Raw genomic sequence first — 23,135 nt, forward strand, 5'->3', positions numbered from 1 at the left:
GTGTTGCTTGCATTCTGCCTGAGCCCTGTCTCTTCCTAGAGATGTGCCAGGGCTGTTAGGGTGCAAATCACCACCAAAGATATAGCTCCCAGTAGAACTGAGCAAAGGAAGAGTATTTCTGTCTCCTAGGCAATATGGCCTTTCAAAGCCTTGATAGTTGAGAGAAAGTTTACAATAGGCTTGTTGTATTTAGAAGGTCAAACATGGTTACTATTTAGTTTAATACTTAATGCAATATGCTTAGTTTTCTTCTGCAACAGGCTGAGGCTTTTTATGCATCTTGGCCATTTGTTCCTTCTGCCCACAATTGAGGGCTACTGGTTTCCAATGTCATCTGTCATGTCTTGTACTCAAAACATGCTGAAAAGGATAAGCCCTTCCTCCCCACCGACATTTCTACAAGCATTGTTTCTGTCTCTTGCCATGGTGTATCATAGTTACATGACAGTTGAGTCCCTTGCCCTTGCATGACCTGAGATTGGGCTTCTTCTCTTTGTGGCAGCGATATATCTTTATAAGGAGAAAACACTCCACCTACTGCGTCCACCGAAGTAGACTGGATTTTCAGTGGCCACACTGAAAACACAGAGGAAATCACTCTCATCATGTGGGAAACTCATTGTCAAAGGGAAGTCACGTCCAAAATGAGGAAAGTAAATGAAATACCAACCCAGGGAAACAACCTCATCTGGAAATCTGACCCCGAGGTTTCATCCTGGAGCCGACCCTCCCTATCCTTCCAGGAAGCAGGACGAAGCGGCCATGTGGTGTTGGCTTTAAAATACCTACCGATACTCTAGGTCTGCCTTCAATTAACTGTGCGGTTGCCATTAGCAATACATCTTTATAAACTGATCACAGAGCCACGGCTTTCTTTAACTTGACTAGAAAAAGAATTTGAAACCTCTTAGAGGGTTAGAAGACAGTTGTCATTTCTATTTCTTGGTCATGGCCAGTTGAATTAAGGGAATATTCTGTTTAGAAAGGGGAAGAGGTTAAAGTAAAGAAAAAGTGCAAAGGTCCATGGGCAAGAGTAGTTGTTTTAAGTTTTAGGTTTAGGGCCCTTTGGTCACTGTGGAGATCAGCAGTTAGCTAGTCCTGGGCAGACCCATCATGAAGAATGCACTGAGGTAGAAGCCACACTAGTCTTTTATCTTGGCATTTCCCAACCTTGGTGTCCTGGGCATCTTGTAGATTGCCATTAAGATGATTGACTCAGAGACTTCCTGTTGCCAAGGCCTAGGGTAGGGTGGTGATCAAGTAATTCCTATCATTTCTTCATTATTGGCTATATTAGTCAGTTTTCTGTGACTGTGACAGATATTTTGACTCATGGTTTTAGTCACTTCATTCCATGATCTGTTGGATATGCTGCCTTTGGGCTTATGCAAGGTGGAACCTGACGGTGGAAGAAGCTACTCACCTCCTGGAAGCCAGGAAGCAACTACAAGGAGAAAGGGCCACAGTTCCAATAGTCTTTTCAAAAACATGACCTAAGAAACCCAATATCTTCCTGTTAGCCCCCACAATTTGAAGATTCTGCCACATCCCCATCGAGCCACCTTGGAGGGGGGTTAGACCAAACCTTTGATACATAGGCTTTGGGGTACATTTTGTATCCACACTGTAGCACTGGTCATCTTTCTGGTCACTAGCTGTGGAATAAGTTTTAAAAATGATTTTCCCTGTTTGGGCTGGTGCTAGAGAAACAAGTTCTTTCCCTGGTCATCCTTGTAACTCATGCTGGGAGAGAGTAGAGGGTGGAGTCCCGCTGACTTACTCCTAACAAGCACTGCTGCTGCCTGCTGTGTGCCTAGCTGGCTCTTTTCAGATGTTCTGTTGTGATCTCCTGGATCAGCTACAGAAAGAACTACACATCAGATGCTGTCAAGGGGGATTGGAAAGCTAAAGTGGTTTTTGTTTTCAATAATGGAAGCCATTTTCCCAGACATTGAGTAATGGAAGTAGGAAGGCTGAGCTCTACAGCAGCTAGCCAGCTTGTCTGAGCTTCTCAAACTCGAGAATTGTGCGGGGAGATTTGTCACAACTTTCAACCTCCGGCTTAACCTCAGAGATTCAGCCAGTTAGGAGCAGGGTTTCCTAGTTAACTATATTAAGGGCAAGCAGGGCAAGTGATGGTATAAGCTTGGAGAGACGTCTGAACATAGATGAGTAAGGATGAAAGAGATTCAAGTCTTGAGAGTTGTCTTCCAGCCTCCACATATGTGCCCTGGCATACCCCCACCCTGCCCCCATAGGAATACTAAGCAGCTAACTTACAAAGGAGCAGAAGCCAGCTCAATTCTGAGATAAGTTGATATCCAGTTAGCCGTAAGAGTTCGAGGGTGGCGCATTGGTATTAGTGCTGAACAAATCAGAATTATGAGGACACTTTTTTTGTATAACACACGTATCTTCTGCCATTCCTGACATTTTGTCTTTTCTGTTTTGGTGACCCAGTTGTAGCTCATGAGGTTATTATTTCTTCTTGGTTGGGTACGTGAAACTGAATATTTAAGAATCAGCTGACTTAAATAAAACAGTTTTAGTCACAGGCCAGGTTGAGAGTACTTACAAGATGCTCTCAGTCCACTGGTGTATATTCATTATACATGGCCCTGGGTTACATAAAGACGTTTTCAAATGAATAAATATATAATGTACTTTGAGCATATTATTGTCCCATACCCATGCCTTTCCTTTCCTGTTAGGCCCCTACTCTCCTGATAGTTTTGATTCTACTTTAATATTATATGTACATTCATGATTTTACATCTCTAAAATTTGGGAACCACAGATGAGAAAACAAAAACAAACATGTGACAGGTGTCTTCCTGAGACTGACTTAATCCACTTAATGTGATTATGTCCAGTTGTGTCTGTTTTCCTGCAAATGACAGAATTTTGCTCTTTGTAACTGAGAAGAATTCCATTCTTCGTCTTTAGAATACTTTCTGAAGATGTATTTACTTCCTGATGCATGGCTGGGATTCAAGGACTCAGTCGAGAGGGCCTGGCCTCAGCCCCTCTGACCTTGACACACTCTGATACACACCCCCTGTCAGGCAAGAGATGCAGCAGAGAAGACATATTTCCAGACCCTCCCTCCAACACTTGCCAGCTGTGTAACTGTGAACTTAAACCGGAGTGTCCCCTGTCTGTGGGCGCTTTGCTTGTGAACAACTGAGGGCTGTGTGGAGACAGCAGGGATTTTTTGTACTGCCAGAGTGAGGCCAATAGGAAGGCAGGCATGCTGATTTCTTACAGCTTTCCCAGCTCACAACTCATCCTGGGAACCTGTGGACTTGGATGAAGTCTGTCTCAGGAGCCTGCTGAGGGTCATGCTGCCAGTCCATGGACCTCACTTTGATCAGCAAGGACAGAGGACAGAGGTATCCTACTGTGTAGGTTAGCTGTAAACACTGAGTGTACAGTCATCTCTCTTTATAAACAGGTAGTTCTTTTTTCCAGTCCAAGAAATAGAAGAGGCTCCTACCTATTACTTAACTCTGATCCTGAAAATCAGGAAGTCATCAACATATCTCCTCAGGTTCTTAGGTTATTATGTGTCTTCAAAAGCATAAGGAATACACGGAAGAGTGCAGAACAAGGAAAATGTGCTATATGGGCTGAAAGAGGATGACAAGGGCCAGACTAAAGATGCTTTAAATTAAGGTGGCTCACAGCGATCATGCTTTCCTTTAGGGCTCCTAGCGTTTACCAATGAGTCAACGAGTTTTAAATTTGAACTAACAAAAACATAATATAGTTCCATAGATCACAGCTCCATTTTTAGGAGTGTTTCATTTCCCAGCTGAGTTAGTTACTTGTCTCATTACTGTGATACTGCCTGATAGAAGCAACTTAAAGAAGGAGGAGTGTGGTTTGAGGGTAAACAATTGCTATGTAAAATAGGTTGGCCTGAAAATCAGTGTCTTCCTGCCCCTGAGTGCAGGGATTACAGGTATGTGCCACCATACCATGCCTTGCCTGAGCCTTGAGTTAGAGTGATGAGTCCCTCTTTGATATTGTCATGTAAGGTTATCCAGTCCTGTGTAATTATCTATTATTCTATTGCCCCAGAGGAGTTCCTTCTTCCCCTCCCTAGCCCATGCCCCACTGTGTTCTTTGTATACATCATGGTGGGGAAGGCATGGCGGCAGCCTGACGCGTGGTATCTCTAGTTAGGAATCAGAATGATGAATGCCCATCCTCTGCTTGTGTTGTTCTTCTGCATTCAGTGTAGGACCCCAGCCAGGCGAATGATGCCACTACATTTAGGGTGGATCTTCCTGTAGGCAACTTGTGAGTGAACTTGTAATGGTGGCCACAACTCCTTGGGCATGGCCTCAGGCAGATGGAAGTGGAAAGAGAGGAGCTTGAGGTGTGAACTTTTAATGGTGGTCACATCTTGCCCTTGAAGCTCCAGGAGATGTGCCTAGGAGTTTATCTCTCAGATGATTTGAGAACCTGTCAAGTTTATAATTATGGCACACCAACAGAGGATGGGTTTTAGCCAAGGGGATTCACCCCATCTCTCCTCCCCACCAGGCAAAAATATCACTGTCCTCCACTGCTGTGCAGCAGGCAGTGTTGACAATAAAACCAATGAAAGATGCTGGAGACAAAACTCGTGGGTAAACGCTTCCCAGACACCCTGAAGTGCAGAATATGCCTGTGCGCCAAACACCCAGTGAAAACTGAGGCAGCTACCGAGGGAGGAACTTGCAGGACGAATCCTGTTTGTCTGGCATGGATTTGAAGATTAGTGTCCACTTACATTTTCCACTCACTAGCAAACTGGCTTCTGTGCCAGGGGAGGGTTTATAAAGGCACAGACCCTGTCCTGACAGAGTCCACTGTTGGGGAAACACAGGTTTTTAGATGACTGGAAAAACAACTCCTTTCTAAGTCGACTTCTGGGTTCTTGCCAATCACCTGGTTCATTTTCCCTGGAGCACTTCCTGTGAAATGCTTGACCGAGTCCTTGCTTGTGCCTCATTGTCTCTGTTACAATGTAAGCAGCATCCAGAACTTTCAAGTGTACCTCTTGGCCATCGGTTGTATGGTTATGTGCTGCCCAGAGGTTGTGAAAGGAGCTTTCCCCAGCCGAGGCATTCTGTAGGTTTATTTGCAGCACTGCAGAGTCTAGTCTGCTTAGGCCAACAGAGGTAGCCATAGCTGTTCTCAAACCTAATTACCCAAAGAGCTTGTTTCAGGGTGGATCACTGGGAAACCTACAATGTGGTCAGAGAATTTCTAGTAATTTCCAGGGGATGGTGATGTTGCTGTCCTTCAGACCACTCAGAAGAAGCATAGGGTGGGGCCTCGATGTGGTCTGCTGCTTGCATCTGGTGGATGGATTGAGATTGGGAGGACAGGCTCAGAAACTCCTTAGAGGCCACTCAGTGTCACCATGAGGGAGATTAGGATCTGAAAGGGGCCCCAACAGTGGGACTGGAAAGCAAAAGAGACTTCATACCCAGGTGACAACAGAATCATTGGGCTTGGGGAGAGATGGGACAAGGGAGGATATGGAGGAACTGCAAAGAACCCAGTGAGACACAGGCTGTGGAGGAGGAGAAGGTGGCCCTTTGGGACAAGAGCAAGTAGATGCTTAAGCAGGACTGGAGGATTCTGCATGAATGTTAAAGAGGCTAAAGTTAGCTGTACGACTCAGAGCTTAGGCAAGGCTTGGAGTGATGCCACTCACTTGTAATCCCAGCACTGAGAGGCAGATGCAGAAGGGTGATAAATAGCAACTTTCAGGACAGCCTTGGCTGTCTCAAAATGAAGAGTTATCAGCAATAACAGAAAACCCTAAGAGACAATTTTGAACCAGAACTACTGATTTTGGTGCCTTCCAGACAGTGCTTTAAGCTGACACTATGGGGATGGACAGTCTTGATAAAGAACAGTTTGGTAGAGCAGACGTATATGGTACTCAGAAGAAGCCAGGAAGAGAGAGCTGGAGAGATGATTTGGTGGGTAGGAGTACTTGTTGTATAAGCATGAAGACTGGAGTTCCTGTCAGCATTCACACTAAAAGGTGGCCATGACCAAGGACAAAGTATGTGCCTGTAACCTAGCACTGTGCAGGACAGATGCAGGAGGATCACCTAGGCTTGCTGGTTGCCAGCCTATCTTGGAACTCAATGAGAGACCTGTCTCAGAGGAATATGACCAGATGCCCAGATGTTCTCCTTTGGACTCCTCGTGAATATGAATATGCATAGATGTGTGCACTCCCATACACCCATGCACCCATGCATACAACACACACACACACACACACACACACACACACACACACACACACACACACGGAAAAAAGCCAGTCAAGAACACTTTTTGCATGGGGAGCAGGTGAGCAGAGAGAAGTGAGTGCTTTGCTGCATGATGTGTCAAGCGACGAAAGGGTGTCATCAGGGAGGGGCAGGACCAAATGATGGAACATCTTGGAAACTGGCCCCAAACCCGACAAATTCTTGGGATTCCTTGGAAGAACCCAAGAAGAGTGTGTTAGAGTTGTTGGTCTTTGTGGTGTGCAGTCAGTAACTTTTCACCTCATCTGCGGGGTTTTGTGTTGCCTCAGTGATAAGACATGCTGTTCCCCTCTGAGCCAGATGCTGTGGTGGACACTTGCAATCTATAGCACTTAGGAGGTGGCAGCAGGAGTACTGTAAATTTGAAGCTGGACTAGGCCACATGGTGAGATTTTATCTCAAAAGAAGAAGAGAAAAGAAATAAAAGTAGCTATGCATACCATTGTCATGTACACAGGCTGTGGTAGCCATCCGGGATAGAGGAGAAACAGACAGAATAATTTGCTCTTTCAGAATTAAGCTGGGGTCATTTTTGGCCCCTCTAAGCTAAGCAAGCACTGGGGAGGAAAGACACTCCTTTGGGTTTGATCTGCATCCAGGTGCTCCTGGGAACCTCTAATCCACTGGTGTCACAGTGTGTAGAGGGACCTTTCTGAAATGCTTAGACTAGAACAATACAGAGACTCCATTTCTCCTCAGGTGATGATGGCTTGTCAGATGATAAATACTTGCTTGTTAGCTTAGTTGTGTGAATCTTTGCAAACCCTCTTTTTTTGCTTTGTTAAATTCTTACATATTTATTTTACAGTAGGCAGACTAGGCATTGCCACCCCTGATCTTTGAGAACACAGGGATGAAGTGTTGTGTGGTGACTTGGAATCATCTGTGTCTAGTTTCTAAGGATGCCATGTACAAGGACATAGACACACTAACCTGTGTTCTGTCTTTGCAGTTCTGTACAGAGCTAAACCAGCCGATCCTGCCCAACATCCGAAAGTGGAAGGGGTCCAGAGGATGCTGGAGGTCTGTTATTGCTGAGAAGCCTTCAAGTCAGCTCCAGAAGGTACCTTTGCACAACAGTCCTGAATGCTTTTGTATTTAAACATAATATTTTCCCCCAATAAAGGGTAATTTATATTTTCCTTTTTCAATATCCTTGGTCCAGTTTTGCATATCTGCCCTTACTTTTAATCATGTCTAATGCCCTAGGTCTCACTTTATATTTTGATCAGGGATTTATTTCTTCCCAGATAGAAATGGGAGCTTAGCATCTGGGGAGGAAAAATCCTGTCTGGAGCCAAAGCATCTCTGCATTTGTCTATATATCTGTCCTTTGTTCTTGTATTCCTTGGGTCACAGCTCTGTCCTCTGCTAAGTCTGCAGAAGCTCATTATTCACTGGCTGAGAATTCATGCCCACTGTAGTTTACACATGAAGCATTGCTTTCTGTGGGGAAACTTAGGCATCAGGAGGTATTCTGTTGAAATTTCCTTCTCTGTAGTCCTTGAAGATATAGGCAAATCTGCATATGAGCATTTTCATTCCCACATATATTCACACCCTTGGAATGTTTATGTCACCAGGCTCCTAGGGTTTGGGTTTTTTTGGGGGGTGGGAGGTTGAAGTTACCATCAAGTGTCTTCCTCCATTGCTCTCCACCTTTTATTTTCTCAAGACAAGGTCTCTCAATGAACTAGAAGCTCACGGATTCAGACTGGCAGTCACTGAGCTTCAGGGACCCACTGTCTCTACCTCCTCTCTCAGTGCTGAGGTTAGTCACAGGCCATTGCGTTCAGCTTTTTAGGTGGGTTTTGGGCTCTGAACTCAGGTCCCTATGCCTGTGTGACAGTTACTCTACTGACTGAGCCATCTCCCTAGCCTAGGTTTTTAGATTTTCAAGAATATTTCTTGTAACCAGTTGAGTTGGAAAAGCATGTTTATAATTTTTGCACAAATACATATTTTTTAAAGGTTCTAATATGACTCATCTGCTTACAACATTATGAATTATATATTTTATTTACATGATAGATTCTTATTTGGGCTCTTAAATTATCAATGTAGACTGGATTAAAATGATCTATTCATTTATTAGTATTGACCATAAACCCCTTTTTTCAGTGACTACTGAAAACTGTGCATGTAACTCCTTTCTCTGGGTTTGCTGTTTTGGGGTGGAAACAGCCTTGCAGAGGACAATGACTTCACAGTGGACTGAAAGGAGCTCATGTGGGATGCATTTGGTTTTCCAAATGTAGGGCCCTTCCTTTTACTCCACACAAAAAAATAATGCCGCTTTGCTTTTTTTTTTAATTTAAGCATTTTACATGGATATCAGTGTGTGAAAATTCATGTGATTCTTAGAGTCTGTTCTTCCTTATTCATTTATTCAACAAATCATTCATGAGAGGTTATTCATGTGTATGTGAGAAAAACAGACCAGCAACCCAGCCCTATCTGTGACCACTTTTTATAAGAACTACTAGGTATCCCAGCCCCTTTCATTAAGTTTACAGCCATTTTGTGGAACAAGTCAGCTCACATTCCTTTAGGAGGGGAGTCAAGGCCATCAGAGTATAGGGCTCTCTGCCTTAGTTACATCATCTGTACCATGGGAGCAGTAGCCCCTTCCTCAGTTCATAGGTCATCCCTAGTATAGGAGGAGATAGTGAGTGTTGGGGTGCTTCAGTAATGGAGCACAGACCAGGGCTAGGTGGGATGTCAGGTGATGGTGACTTTTGGACTGGGATCTCTGCCTGGCCACCTGCTATCATGGAATATTATGAGTGCAGTGGTTCTGAGTCACCCAGATTAATGGCATGCACAGTTTCTTAAATTTTAAAGATGCACAGATCCAAAAATTATTTTTAAACACAATGTAAGTCAAACATCATATATCCATAGCCATGAACCTACAGTCCATATGCCGAACAGCTGTTGTGTCTCTGAGCCCTGGAGTCATATCCAGGTACCTATCTGGAGGGGCAGTTTACAATGAGAAAGCAGAGAGATGTAGGAAGAGATGATTTTCCCCAAAGCAGGTCCCTGTGATTGGAAGTGGCAATTCACCTCGAGTCCAGTGAACTATCTCTGGCATAAGTGCTTTTCGATGGCTGTGGCTGTCCTGGCCACTTAAGTCATATGCGAGAATGGTACTTAGCAGAGGGTCAGAGCCACAGTGAGAAGTGTAGGGTTGAGAAAGGTCTAGAGAACCTGGGCATGGGTTAGACAGGTCTGAGGAGCAGCACTGGAAGGCAATCCTCCCAGGGGACCCCCACCCCCTTCCATATCCTGGAGGATTATGGGCCTGGACTGGTTTTCAGGCAGATGACGTGAGCGATGCCCAAGGAAGCTTGCTTTGGATCTTCTTCTTGGGGAATAATAACAAAATAACAGCCTCAACTCACAGCTTGCCATAGTGACTTCATTCTCTCTGTCTTTATGAGTCTTAGACAACCTGATGGGCTTCCTTGGGTTCCACGGTTCCCAGACACAGCTGGACTGAGAACCAGGTGTGACCATGCTTAAACTAGTGCGAGCTTTAGTGGTGGGCAAGGAGGTCCTCACAACATAAAAGGCTCACATACACGTCCTCGCTACTTCTGTCCTAAACACACCTGTTCAAAGGAGGTGGGTGTGCCTGTCAAATGTCTGTCTGGGATGTGAGCTGAAGTTGTATGTGTGACAGCAGCTGCTCAGAGGTATCCAGGGTTACTTAAACAAAGAAGAGCAGTGACAAGTGCTGCTGGCCTGCTTGCTGGCCTGTTGATCTGTCCCTGGTGTCAGACACTTACGAATGCCCTGGTGGCCAGCAGTGGCTTAACTGGAATAGGTAGGCTAACATTTTTCATGTTCTGCAAGGCCCCTGAGGCAGTGGCAGAAGCAGACAGCATGGGAGCTACTCCTCTGATTCCTAGAGCAGAAGGGGGTCCATGACTGTGCCCACTCTACTCCCAAGTTTGTCTGCACCTCCTCATCAGGGTCTCCAACCCAGACTTTAGACCTGTGTGCATCCCTGTCCATCTGCAGAGGACTTTGTTCAGTTTCAAGTCATTAGAACTGTAAGCACTGATTCTGTACATCCACCAAATACTGACTGAGAAGTGACTAGGGGCTAGGCACCATTTGTGTAAGCATTGACTTATCAACAAGCAATAGCTGCCCCCAGAGCCTTATCTTTGAACCCTCACACCGGCACTTATGTTGTGGGGTTTTAGGGAAGTTACTTAATCTTTCTTAGCAGCAGTGTCCTCCTCTATCAAATGGAGATGTGACCTGTTGTCTCGTGGCATGTGATGGTTTAAAAAGTGATTCTGGGCCTGACCTCTGCTTCCCTTACCTCCTCCCATAAAGGGAAGAGCCAGACAACCTTGGCCATGAGTAAAATTCTGCAGTGGGCATTGGTGCTGGTGCACTGTGACTTGGAGGTATGTTCTTCATCATAGAAACACCCTGTGCAAGTGTCCTGTTGCAGAGCCTGTTGCTGTGTATCTGGCCCCTCTGCCAGATATGCTGTGTGCCTCTTGGAATTAGGAACCTCTTACCAAGACCCTGTTCCTGTCTGCACTGCAGGGCGCCTGCTACTCTGGATTCCTGTGGGACACAGCAGCCAGTGTGGAACTGAGGGACATCCCCGGCCAAGAGAGCTCACCTAGCAATGGTCATGGGAAGGCTGTGGGTCCCAGTCCGTTCCTCGCCAGGTTCAAGGTACTTGCTTCTATCATTTTAGAATTCCAGTTCCTTCCAAAGAGGAAGTCCTCGGAACGCCGTGACCCAGAGAAGTCACATCTATCTCAGTTGATTCTTTTCTCTTAGAGTACGATCAGTACCCATTCTGGAGGCTTCCCTGGTAGGTGACCTTCTTCAGGACAGGAATGAAGGGATTTCTGAGGGACCCTAAGCCCCAGAAAAATCTAACACACAACAAGAAGGAAGACAGTAGCCTGGGAGGAATGGTACACCCTTGTTTCAGCATAAGGATTGCTTGAGTCCAGGAGTTCAAGACCATCCTAGGCAACATAGCAAAACTCCTTCTCAAAAACCAGTAGATAGACTGATAGTTAGATAGATAGACAGACAGACAGATAGAAGAGAAGGGAGAAAAGTGGAAAACAAATTCATATGGCTGTTCCCAAACATGATATACAGAAAAATCACCTGTCTTTTCCTAGTTTCCTTCCTTCCTTCCTTCCTTCCTTCCTTCCTTCCTTCCTTCCTTCCTTCCCTTTCTTCCTCCCTTAACTTTGGAGCTTATTCTTGAACTAGCTCTGTAGACTAGTCTAGCCTCGAACTCACAGAGATCTACCTGCTTCTACCTCCCAGGTTCTGGGATAAAAGATGTGCTCCACCAGCGCTTGGCCAAGAGTCACCTTTCTTAAAGTCAGCCATTCCCCAAGTCTTGCCCTTCTGGGATATGGCCCAGGTTGTTTTCAAAAGTGTGTGCAGTGGTCCTTCCTGCTTGGTATTAATTAGTGTGTGCAGTGGTCTTACCTGCTGGGTACAAGTTAGTGGAGAGTTTCAGAATGGCCACATTTGACAGAGTTGCTCCTTTTCAACTGCCCTTTTAGATGTCAGGAAGAAGGGGCCCACTGAGGGCTTGTTGGATTGGAGGTGGAATCCAGAAGCAGCTCTGGGCTGAAGGAAACTCTGTCACTGGCATCTTCATATATATCCATGCCCTGAAGAAGCCATGTCGACCATGTCTGGGAGCAGCTAGGCAGGTGGATCTGAGTGCCATCCTGCTGTGGCCTGCATACCTCTGAGGAGTGTTCTGAATAGCAGAATGCTTTGATGCTGGACAAGACAAGAGAAAGGCAGCCAGAAGATCACTACAGAGGCAATGAAATTCATCTCTACTTAACTGTGAATTTCAAGGTCTTGATCCCTTACAAGAGCCCAGGAAGCCCATTCTCTATTGGGCTTAGAGACCCTTTCTTTCCATGTGCTCTCTAGCAACTCTGGAGCTTACCCGTAAGCCACACATCATTTATCTCTAGAAGGAGATAGGGCTTGGGGACAGCCTGTGGCAGGGGATGTATAAGCCCGTGTGTCATTTCTCACAGTTTTAGCTTTAGAAGTGATGGGAGTGGTGTATGCTCACACACAGATGTCTGTTGTGTCTGTTGTGGTACTTAGTGGCTCCTTCTATCCCTCTTCCTGCTGTATTGATGAGGTTCTGTCTGGACACATGGCACCTGTGGTTCTGATATTTGAGTTGGCCAGGATTGTCTTTAAACCTGGTACTACTATCATTTTTTGAGAAAGAATCTCACTGTGTGGGCTATATAGTGAAGCTCCCAGTCCTAGCCCCTCAACTTCCCTAGTGCTGGCATTACAGGGTGAGTTACCATACCTGGAACCTTACAAAAACAACTTGTAAAAACTGTGTTTAGTTAACATGAAAAGGAGGTAAATTATTTTTAATAGGCTAATAAAAATATACTAGCTGCTTCATATACATCATCTGAAGCAGTCACCCAGCCTAGCCCTTGACTTCTTGTTCTTCATGTTCAATGCAAGGACAATGATCTGGGGCACAGAGAACTTATCCTTACAGGCAGTATGACCCAGTCCAAGTCTCGAGGTGTTTTTCTGGAAGTGACAGTAACAGCCATAGAGCTGTCAGTCCTGGGTATCGTGATGGTGAACTGGGGACACACTTACAAGACAAGATTGGCACTTTGCACTTCTTGGGGCCCCTACACTCATCCTTTCTCAGAAGTGTTTAGTGTTTGTTGCCATAGCAATTGAAAAGGCAAAACTGCTAAACTTGGGCAGCTGAGCAATGTTGTGATCACCCAGAAGGTAAACTGCCCTTATATGCACACACTTTAAGACCACGAGAGCCACCTTGGGGCCCAGGATCTGGGTATATCTTCTGCCCAGTATTGGTGAACTGTGGTTTTTTACAGAGGAAACCAGGTTAAAGTGGATTTTACACAATTGGTGCTAAAGAGAACCGGGGGTGAGGGGGAGGGCTTCCGGCTAGCCTCATGAGTAACAGCCTTGGATCAGTAACATCTAGATGCTAGAGATACCTCTTGCATACAATTGCTCAAAAGGTTTTCAAAAATCCTAACACTTCCAGATATGTGAAGGTTTTTCGATCTGAAGGAGTAGGTAGGAGGCTGGAAGAGTATTCGTGGTGGACCTTAGAGTAAAGGAATCTAAAATAAAATACCTCATGTTGCCTCCTATTCATGTGAGCTAGCTTTGCTTCTGTTTACCATTGCCAGCTGTTTGCACAGAACTATTTATGAATCAGTTATAAAAGATAAAAGAACCATGAGTATCTAAGCTTTTTCCTTTTGCTTCACTTCCTGCTGACTAGGTGGGAAGTAATGACTTGACCCTGGTTAACCTTCAGCTGACAGCCCTGGCCCTCCCAGGAGCTGAGAATCCAAGCAAGAATCACGGCGATGGCCACCGGTTGTTGAACTTTGCACTAACTCTACAGGAAACTCTAAAAGGTAGGGATTCTCTTTCTCTGTGGCTAGGCAGCACTTCTTCAGGGCAGACAGAGGTGTCTCGTTCCAGACATCTCTCTGACTTCTTAGCCCGGCCACTTGCCAACAGTCATGGACCCAGGGGCAACCACACTCCCTGCTCTCATGGAGCCTGGCTGACCTTTCTGTGTAACCCACTTTTGTGTCTGAGGGCCTCTGCAGTGGGTGCCAAGTTGTCAGCAGTGTGGTCTGTCAGCCTCTTGGACAGAGAGAACTAGAGCAAACCTAAGGGTTATATTCCTCCCCTGTGACAACACATCCTGGGTCTACTTCTCTGGTGGTTCCACCTGCAGATCTGAACGTGTTCTTGTGAAAGAGGAGCAGGAGGTGGCAAGGTGAAAGAGTTGCAGCTGAAGACCTTGAAATTCCTCCCATATTCTTGAGTCTTGACAGCTCTCCAAGCTTCCTAGAATTTTGTTATCAACTTATTCTAACATGGTGGGAAAGTCAGCAAATAATTGGCTGCAGAAATATTTCTGTCTAGTTATAACTTTGTGTTTTAAAAGCTTTTTATTGTAGTTAAGTAGACATAAAATTTGTCATGATGATGATTGGTAAATCTGTAGTTCAGTGGCTTTCAGGACATTCACACTATTGTGCTTCACACAAACTCCCATCTTCAGAACACTGTCATTGTCCTTCTAAAACTCTGTACCTACTGATTCCTGATCCCCTGTTCCTTCAGTGTCCAGCAACTGCCATACTATCGTTTTGTATGTATGAATTTGACAGCGTGCTTCATATAAGGAGAATCACATGGTATTTTATTTCCCTCTGTATCTGACTTTTCTCACTCAGAGTAGTATTTTGCAGATTAGTGTGTTATATCGTGTATTAGATATTCCATTCTTTTGTGGATGAATGATATTCTATTGTTTGTGTGTGCCACATTTTGTTTATCTACACATCTGTTGGCAGGGTTGCTTCCACTTTTGTGCACTATGAATATGAATGTACAGGTTTATGTTTTCAGTTAGGACCTGCTCTGATGAGAGTTCTACTTAAATGATGAATCTTCAGTCTGAAAAACCATTAAGCATACAGTTCAAACTGAGAAGCCCCATCCAACAAGTAGTCGTGTGGGGAATTCTTCACCCACAGCTAGTCTCTCACCTTTTCATATTGGTAGATATTTCTATTCCTGTCTATCTCTTAGATGCAGAAAAGAAAGATGCTGGTTCATAATTTTTCTGATAGCCTTGAGCAGACACCATTCACCCCTTGGTCTCCAGGGTGAGCTCAAGATTTTGTCTGAAAACTTCAGACAGGTTCCACATTTGCAAGGGACTACTGATTGACCCACAGTATGACTCAGCCTTGACACATCCAGGTAGGGACAGTGACTCATGCCCTCCATGTCCCTGCTTGTAACTAATACCCAGTTAAATGTTAACTGGTGACCCAGGGAATTCAGGAAGTGCTCCAGCCTGTGGCAAAGGAAAATCAATGAGTGCAGGATTCTGCTCGAAGGAAGATAAAGCTGCCTTTGCACACAGAGACAGAACATCTGATTTGCAAACTCCAGGCCTTTCTGCCTTTGTCTGCAAGGCGAATCCCAATTGGCATCAGGGATCCGATGCTTGTCCTTTCACAGAATTTTCTTTCAACCTAACAGGGTTTGAGGACAGGGTCTCCCTCTGTGAGCCCAGTAAGTATAGAGCACCCTGCTCACAGCCTCTGGTAGAAAGGTCCTCAGGTAGGAGTGCACATCAGTGGAGACCCATTTCAGTTGTTGCTACTGGCCCTTTCTTTTTTTATTATCATTTTTAACTTTAAAAACAATCTTTTCTCATTTTAGATACTGATCCCAGTTCCCACTCCCCTCCCCTCCTCCTGCTATCCCCCCATTCCTTCCACTCCACCCCCATCCACTCTTCAGAGAGGGTAAAGCTTCCCATGGGGGAGTCAAGGAACTCTGGCACCTTACTTTGAGACAGGACCAAGGCCCTCCCGACTACATCTAGGCTGAGCAAGGTATCCCTCCAAAGAGAATGCGCTCCAAAAAAGCCAATTCAAGCACTGGTCCCACTGCCAGTGGCCCCACAGACTTCCCAAGCCACACTACAGTCACCCACATTCAGAGGGGTTACTGGCCTTACCTAAATCAAGGGAATCTCTGGGGAATTTGACCCAGAACTTTCTTCCCTCTTAGGAACTCAGGGAGCAGTGACTAGGGAGCCTATGCAGGCATGCGACTAAGAGGAGAATTTGGGCTTCTGTGGCTGCACATTCCCAGGGGCAAAGCTGCTGCCATGTCACCTCTGACACATGTTTATCTGGAAGAACAAGTTGTGAGAAATATGGATGTGCCTATTTAAAAAGAGCCTTTGTTTTCATTTGCAAAGCTACACAGAACTGACTGTTTGACCCCCTGACACCAGCTTCCCTCCTGCTCGCCAAGCTGCCCTTTCCCACCAGTACTCAGGTCTGCACCCCACTGAAAGCCTTCTTCATTCGTATGGGAATTGTGTTCCTCGATCTCCCAGAGCCTCAGGGTTGTTGTCCAGCTTTTGCCTTCATTCAGGGGTCTTCTTCCTACCACACTCCGTCATCCAGCACAGGTTCCTTGTCTGCTGGGCAGCGGGCCCTGATCTGAGTTCTTCATGTGTCAGGGCAAACAGCAGCCCCAGGCCTTTTCCTCCCTAGCTCTTTGTGGAAAAACTCTGGGTTTGAGGGCTACCTCCATGATTTTGGGCAAATTATTCAATTTTCAGAGTCTGAGCTTTCTACCTGCAAAGAGGAGAAGGTGACATCACCTGCCTTGTGGGAGCAGTGGCAGTTAAGTGACATACTGTCCAAGAAGTGGTCAGTGTAGTGCCTAATCCATCGGAAGGACTTGGTGACTGCTCATTGACCCTGGTGAGGTCAGGTATGGGTTGTGATCAGCAACATGCTCAAGTTGGTTTTCCTGTTAGACACTGGCATTGGTTTCCCCAAAGAGCCTGAGCTCCCCCTGAATTGTATTGTGGATGTGATCTCCATGTGAGGAAGTGGAGCAGCACAAGAGGCTTCTATTGGGGCCTCCTGGAGGAGGGCATCATTTGCAGCACACAAGTGCCCCCTGCTGGCCTCTTCTGTCATTTCACTTTAGATTTCTTTCCTTTTAGCTATTATTAATACTGCATACTCATACTGAAGAAAAGAAATTTGCTGAAGGTCTTGGATATGCTATTTTGTTTATGAACTGCTTTCTCTAAAGTGCCTCTCACAGAGTGCAACAGAAAGCTCATTACCTAGGGCCCCTGGCTCCCCTGCAGTGAATTCCCCTCAAGGGTCAGCCCTGTCCATGGGAATCTAGCAGAGCCTGGCTGGGGGCCATTGTTCTTTTCGAATTCCTATTCACATTACTTGGGAAATACTTCATAACCATTCCATTTCCTGCATGCTGTGAGAGCGATGTCTAAAATACTTCAAAGAGACGACCCTTCCACTTGGCTCCCACCCTCTCTTTGTAGCCCTCACTTACACACAAGTGTGTATCTGCTCCTGTTTCTCTGGGGGACTCTTGTTAGTGTGGAAGGAGAGAGGGAAGGAGGCTTGTGCTGCTTGGGAGGTCCTGTGCCAGGCGCTCCTGGGAACTTGGGTCTTCCACATCTAACAACAGCTATCAGGAAATGGATTATTCTTTCCATGTGATGGACCACAAAGCCCTGCCTAAGGCCACCAAGCTGAGAGGTGGCAATGTCCAGTCACCCAGCTGCTTTCTCGCAGCACAGGAAGCAGTGTTCACAGAAACACTACTTTACAGAGTTAATCTGCACAACCATTCTTCTAGCTCTTGTGGGAAGCCTAGACAGGGCAATGCATATCCCAGGCCTGCCAGGGATGAAGGGTGGTAAAGGCCATCCCGGGCCACTTAGGAGCATCTTGTCTCAAAGCAATTGTGTTTTCTTTATCCCTGACTCCCGCATGGGCAGGCTGTGAGAAGCTTAAAGGTTTGCTAAGTTTCTGTTATCTGTCTAAGCAAGGCCTATTTTTCCTTTTCACACTCTAAGTTTAGGGCCCAGAGAGACTGAATGGGGTGTTCCTTCATTATGCTGCCCCTCATTTTCAAACTATCCTCTGCTTATTGCCAGTGGGTGTGCAAAAATTACCAAGAGAATAAGACCTAGACCTGTGGCTCCCAACCCTGAGTGGGTGGGGAATCCCTGTCCCTTCAAATTGGTGGGGCCAGTGTTGGGTTTTGCTTCTCACCTGTTCTTTACTTCTTGATTTTCTTTCTTCCATTTCCAGGAGAAAAAGATGTTGTTATTTTAGGGGATTTTGGCCAAGGGCCAGATAGCAGTGACTGTGATATCCTAAGGAGAGAAAAATTTCATCATGTGATCCCAGCTCACACCTTCACCAACATCAGCACCAGGAATCCCCAAGGCTCCAAGTCTGTGGACAACATCTGGATCAGCAAAAGCTTAAAGAAAGTGTTCACAGGTAGGGGAACCGCCCCCACCCTCACCCTCCACCCCTGTGCCCTGTGCTGTCTGTGTTCACTCATGGGCCGTGGCCCTGTAAGCATCTGAGGTGACTGATATCTTCTTCCCTCTTCTACAGATACTGACAGGGTTATGATAAAAAAGAAAGACTGTCATTGGTCAGAGACACACCTAAGAGGGAAGGGCATGTAACAAGTAATTTAAAGGTAACCATTAAGTCCATGTAGGCATTTTACATGCAAACCCAGCTGTAGTCACCTCTGAAGGTCATGGGGTCATGATTCAGAGATGAACTGATAACCTACCTGAACTTTAAGGACACTTAGTCATCCAGGGAGCATTCATCAAGTATTCAAATGCTGTGCTGTGGAATGAGGTATACTACACACTTTGAGAGGCAAGGAGACACGTCACTGTTAGTGTTTCTGTCACTGTGACAAATAGATCCATAAGATAAGCAACCTATAAGCAAGACAGGTTTACTTTGACTCATAGTTTCAAATGCTTCAGTCTGTGGTCACCGGGCCTATTGCTTTTAAACCTCTGGCGAGATAGTACATGGTGGTAGAGATATGTGGCACCCCTGGAAGACACCTGTGTCAGGAATCTTGAATTTGAACCATTCTTTTATCTGTCCCCTCTCCTCACACACTTCTGAAAGCAGACAGAAAGGAGAGGGAAGGATCCTATGCGGTGGCTGAAGTCCAGTGTCCCTGACAGGGCATGCACCCAATGACTTATCTTTCCCCACTTCCTCAACCTTCTATCACCTCCCACTCGTACCATCATTTGGGGACCAGTCCTACAACACACGAGCTTTTAGGGAACATTTAGGAACCAAATTGTAAAACATAATCACAGCAAGGTGAGAGAAGTGCTCAGAGCGCCACAAGGAACATAACATGATGGCTATGCCACCCTTCCTCAGCCTGTGACCCACAGAGCCAGGAGACAGCTAACAGCATGGAAGAACAGTAGGTTCTTCTGCCTGTGTGAGTGCAGTACTGCAGACAGAAGGAACTGTGGGGCCTTTAGATGCTCAGGAGGCCAATCACCATCTCCTGACCTACTGTGCATTCTTTGATGAAAGACAAGCATGACATTGTCAGCCTCTCCTGCCACTTTGCAGAACCCAGTGGGTGTGTCATGTCCCTCAGTGAGGGACTTAAACAGGAAAAGAAGCAATTCCTGGGTACCATTGCAAGATACCAATACACAGTCAAATTCCTTGGGATTTAGAGTTTTGTTTTCAGTGTGGATGACTGTGTTGCCAGCACTTCCTTCTCTCCGCACACTGGTTTCCTACTGGGCTCAAGTGAGCACTGACTCTCTCATCTGAGGAAAGACGTAATTTGCAGAAGTGCTTTGGAGGCCTACTAGGTTCCTTGGTGGACACTGGGGGAGGCACATGTATCAAGAATAGTGAATCTGAGCCATCCTTTCTTGTGCCCCACACCCACCCCAAGATGTGGACGCTGAGGTGTAGGAACAAGTTCTCTTACCACAACTGTCAGCTATGGTGCCCAGGCCAAACCCAGAGTCCAGGCCCTTCAGATCTTACATTAACCTTGACGTCACGTATCACAGAGGACTGCAACAGTGCCTTATAATTGTTTTGCAATCATTTGTTGTTTTCATATGTAATTATAGTACATATATTTCTGTCTCTACTTAAAGGTAACATTACTTTCTCAATAACCACTGTAAGTTTCTCTTTTCCATGCTTTCTGTAGGAAGAAGTTGTCCCCTAGCCCCTCTTAGGTGATTTGTTTTTGCTTTGTGAAGCAAGTCTTCCACTGACTGTCAAATACTCATTTGTCATTAGCAGGATAGTGGAGTGCTTGCCTAGCATATGTCGGGCCTGAGGATTAATCCCTAGCACTGAAAAAAAAAATTAAAAATACTAATTTGACTCAGGTTATAATAAAAAAAAGAGGGCATGAAGTTGGGAGGGAGATATAATTGAGGGATCAGGGGAGAGTTAGAGAGATTGGGTTGGATAGGAACAACAACAATAAGACACATGCTGCATATATGTGTAACAATTTTAAGAATAAGCTAAACATCACTGAAAAAGAATAGTAAAAAAAAAAGTTCTGTGGGCCATATTAGTCTCACTGCACGAGCAATGAGTAGGTCCCCCTGCACACTGTTTAACTGAACAAGGTGCCTGATCTCTGGGTGCTTTCAATGCCTGTGTGAGTAAACTGCCATCTTTGTATTATATGAAAAACAAAACAAAATAATAAAAGTGTTCCTGAGCTTTTGTTTGTGCAGGCCAGCTTACCAAGGAAGGCCATCAGGGCACCTTGACTTACAGATGAGCAGTGTTGATCACCCGTTGTCCTAATTCTTGGTCTCTTCTCTTTCCAGGTCACTGGGCTGTTGTGAGAGAAGGTCTCACAAACCCTTGGATTCCAGATAACTGGTCCTGGGGTGGAGTCGCTTCTGAACACTGTCCTGTGCTTGCTGAATTATACATGGAAAAGGACTGGAGCAAGAAGGAAGTCCCCAGGAATGGCAATGGAGTCACCCTAGAGCGAAGTGAGGCCAACATTAAGCATGAGCGATGATGACCTCACTGTTTCTACCGTCTGACTCGGGAGGGCAAAGGAAGGAGCTGGCACTACAGGCTGAGAAGATTCGGGGCCTTTGAATCAGCATCCTGAGGACCTTCGTCTTGGTCCCTGGACCACTGCCTGCTTTGTGAACACTTTAGAACATCTCCTGAGGGGAGCCTATCAGGCACTGGATATGCTGGGCACTACAGCAAAGCTAGCTGGGACTGCAACATCTTGATGCTGGACAGCTGAGTTCAGGCTTGGGGTGGGGGCTGCACTGCTGAATGCATCGCATGGCAGCATGAGAGCAGCAACAGAGGTAAAGCAGAGATGTGGAAGTGGTTGAGGCTGACAAGCAATGCCACGGCTCTCATGTCTGCCTCACCGGGACGTGACGTTCTGCAGACAAATTCCAGGAAGCTTTTAACTGTGATGAATGCACTTCTCAAAGATTTTTAGTTTTGTTTTTAAAAAGTAATAATAAACAGATTAATCTGACTGGCTTCAGTAAGGGTGTGGAATGGGGAGACAGCAAGGGCTCTGTCACCTGAGTCTGGTCATCCCTGTGGGCCATGGCCACCCACTCCCAAATGCCTATTTCTACCCTGTTCCTTTTATGTCCCTACCTGATACCCTACAAAGGTACCTTCCACATGCCTATTGTCCCTATTGTCTCCTCTCCTCCCAGCTTCTCCTTCATCTATGCTTCGGCAGATTTTCTCCTAGGACGACCATTTAGCTTCTAGGCTTTTAGTGTAAAACATGAGTCCTAACAGAAACGCTCTTTCCCTCCCACTTTCCCACACATTTGCTTAGTTAGAGCCTTCCTCTGCTGATTCTTTGTATCAGCAGATACTGCACTTACAGATCCAGTCAACCATAGATGAAAACATAGCTTTTAAATTGTGTCTGTGCTGAACAAATATAGTTCCTTGTTATCATTCCCTAAACGACACAGCGTAACTGTTTTATAGGATTTACATTGTCTTGGCTGTCTTCATATCTTTTGGATGGTTTAGCGTGTGAGGGGAGATGTGCAAAGGCTATATGCAAATACTGTACCATTTCATGTAAGGGACTTGAGCATCCTTAGGCTTTGTGCTTTAGAGGGAAGAGTCTGGGCGCTGGTTCTCTATGGTTGCTAAGGAATGATTGCTGATTGAAGGTATGCAGGAGTCTAAACCTGAGTGTATCATCAAGGGAGAGGCCTCTGGGGTGTGGGGTTGGGAGGGCAAGCAAGAATAGGTGGACTTCACTGAGGCCCCCTTCTGAAGTATTTATCTAATTATTCTTTATCAATAAAAAAATCAGGAGTCAGATATTGGGGTAAAAACCTAAATGATCAGAGAAGCAGCAGAGAATCGACCAATGACCTCCTCCCTTTCTTGTTCCTCAATTCAAAAAGGCCAAGACTCTATTTCCTGTGTCTATCTGTCCTCAGTCCTCCAAAACCTCTATGGCTAATTTTGGTCAACTAGTACCTAGTTTCACCCTCTGATTCAAATCAAACTTGATTGTCAGTCTTAGCAGTGTTAGAATGCAATCAAAATATCCCACAACACCCTTCTCTGGGCCTGAGCCAGGTTAGGCTTAACTTTAGGCATATCATTGGACTATTACAGTGACTCCAAGGTTAGATCCAGGGTTATACTGTTGCCCGTTTCACAGCTTGTGATAATCTCCCAACCAGTAAGTAAATACAGGGTCCAAGATCCTCTGAATCTAAAAGCCACTCACAATGTCAATGCCACACTTACCATGTATGTAAAGTAGTAATAAAAATAAAATGTAAATTTTAGTCATGCATTCTCTAGTTCATTCCAGTCTCTTGTGTACTAAGAGTATATTACTCTGTCCACACCAAGTACAGCATTGACCCAAGACAGAGAACCTCTCCCTGTCTTCATCCCTCTTGTGTCAACTTTTTCTGGAGAGTTGTGAACAAATGTGTGTTCACCAACAACAGACTAAAGAATGATTCTACCAAGTCTAGCTTGGTGGACCAGTGACTTCAGTTTACTTACAGGAGCATGGGAAACTTACAGGCAGCTACACCACCAAAGAAAAGCCTCCTCAGCCACTGTCAGCCTCTTTCTTTGGGAGTGGTGGAGCCTCCCTTGAGGTTTTATGTGCTGCCTCTGAGCAAGTCCCTTGTACACTGCCATGCGTAGCTTATGAACCCTCATTAAGGAGTTTTAGTGTGTCCCATTTTTTGAGGGCCTGGTGTAAGTAATCACAGTACTGTGATTTCAGAGTAGCCTTGGCCATGTTGTGACAGTGTTCCACAACAGGCCTGATGTCTTAAGTGCTACC

At 45.5% G+C, this 23,135-nt stretch overlaps 1 protein-coding gene across 4 annotated transcripts in view; it reads left to right on the forward strand.

Annotated features, from left to right (window-relative positions):
• Eepd1 (endonuclease/exonuclease/phosphatase family domain containing 1) overlaps positions 1 to 22,620 on the forward strand; it is a 117,469-nt gene extending 94,849 nt beyond the window's left edge. The window contains exons 3-7 of one of the 4 annotated variants that reach the window (XM_027411704.2): positions 7,279 to 7,389; positions 10,899 to 11,033; positions 13,657 to 13,795; positions 18,065 to 18,259; positions 20,635 to 22,620. In XM_027411704.2, coding sequence (XP_027267505.1) covers positions 7,279 to 7,389; positions 10,899 to 11,033; positions 13,657 to 13,795; positions 18,065 to 18,259; positions 20,635 to 20,834 — 780 coding nt within the window. In that variant the 3' untranslated portion in view covers positions 20,835 to 22,620. Of the gene's footprint in view, positions 1 to 7,278; positions 7,390 to 10,898; positions 11,034 to 11,893; positions 12,297 to 13,656; positions 13,796 to 18,064; positions 18,260 to 18,379; positions 20,608 to 20,634 lie in introns of those variants that run through there. The other 3 variants (XM_035443549.1, XR_003484653.2, XM_027411705.2) reach the window with 3 other exon arrangements.
• Positions 22,621 to 23,135: the final 515 nt, after the last annotated feature.

This window comes from Cricetulus griseus, chromosome 4, assembly GCF_003668045.3.
Source record: "Cricetulus griseus strain 17A/GY chromosome 4, alternate assembly CriGri-PICRH-1.0, whole genome shotgun sequence".
NCBI lineage: Eukaryota > Metazoa > Chordata > Mammalia > Rodentia > Cricetidae > Cricetulus > Cricetulus griseus.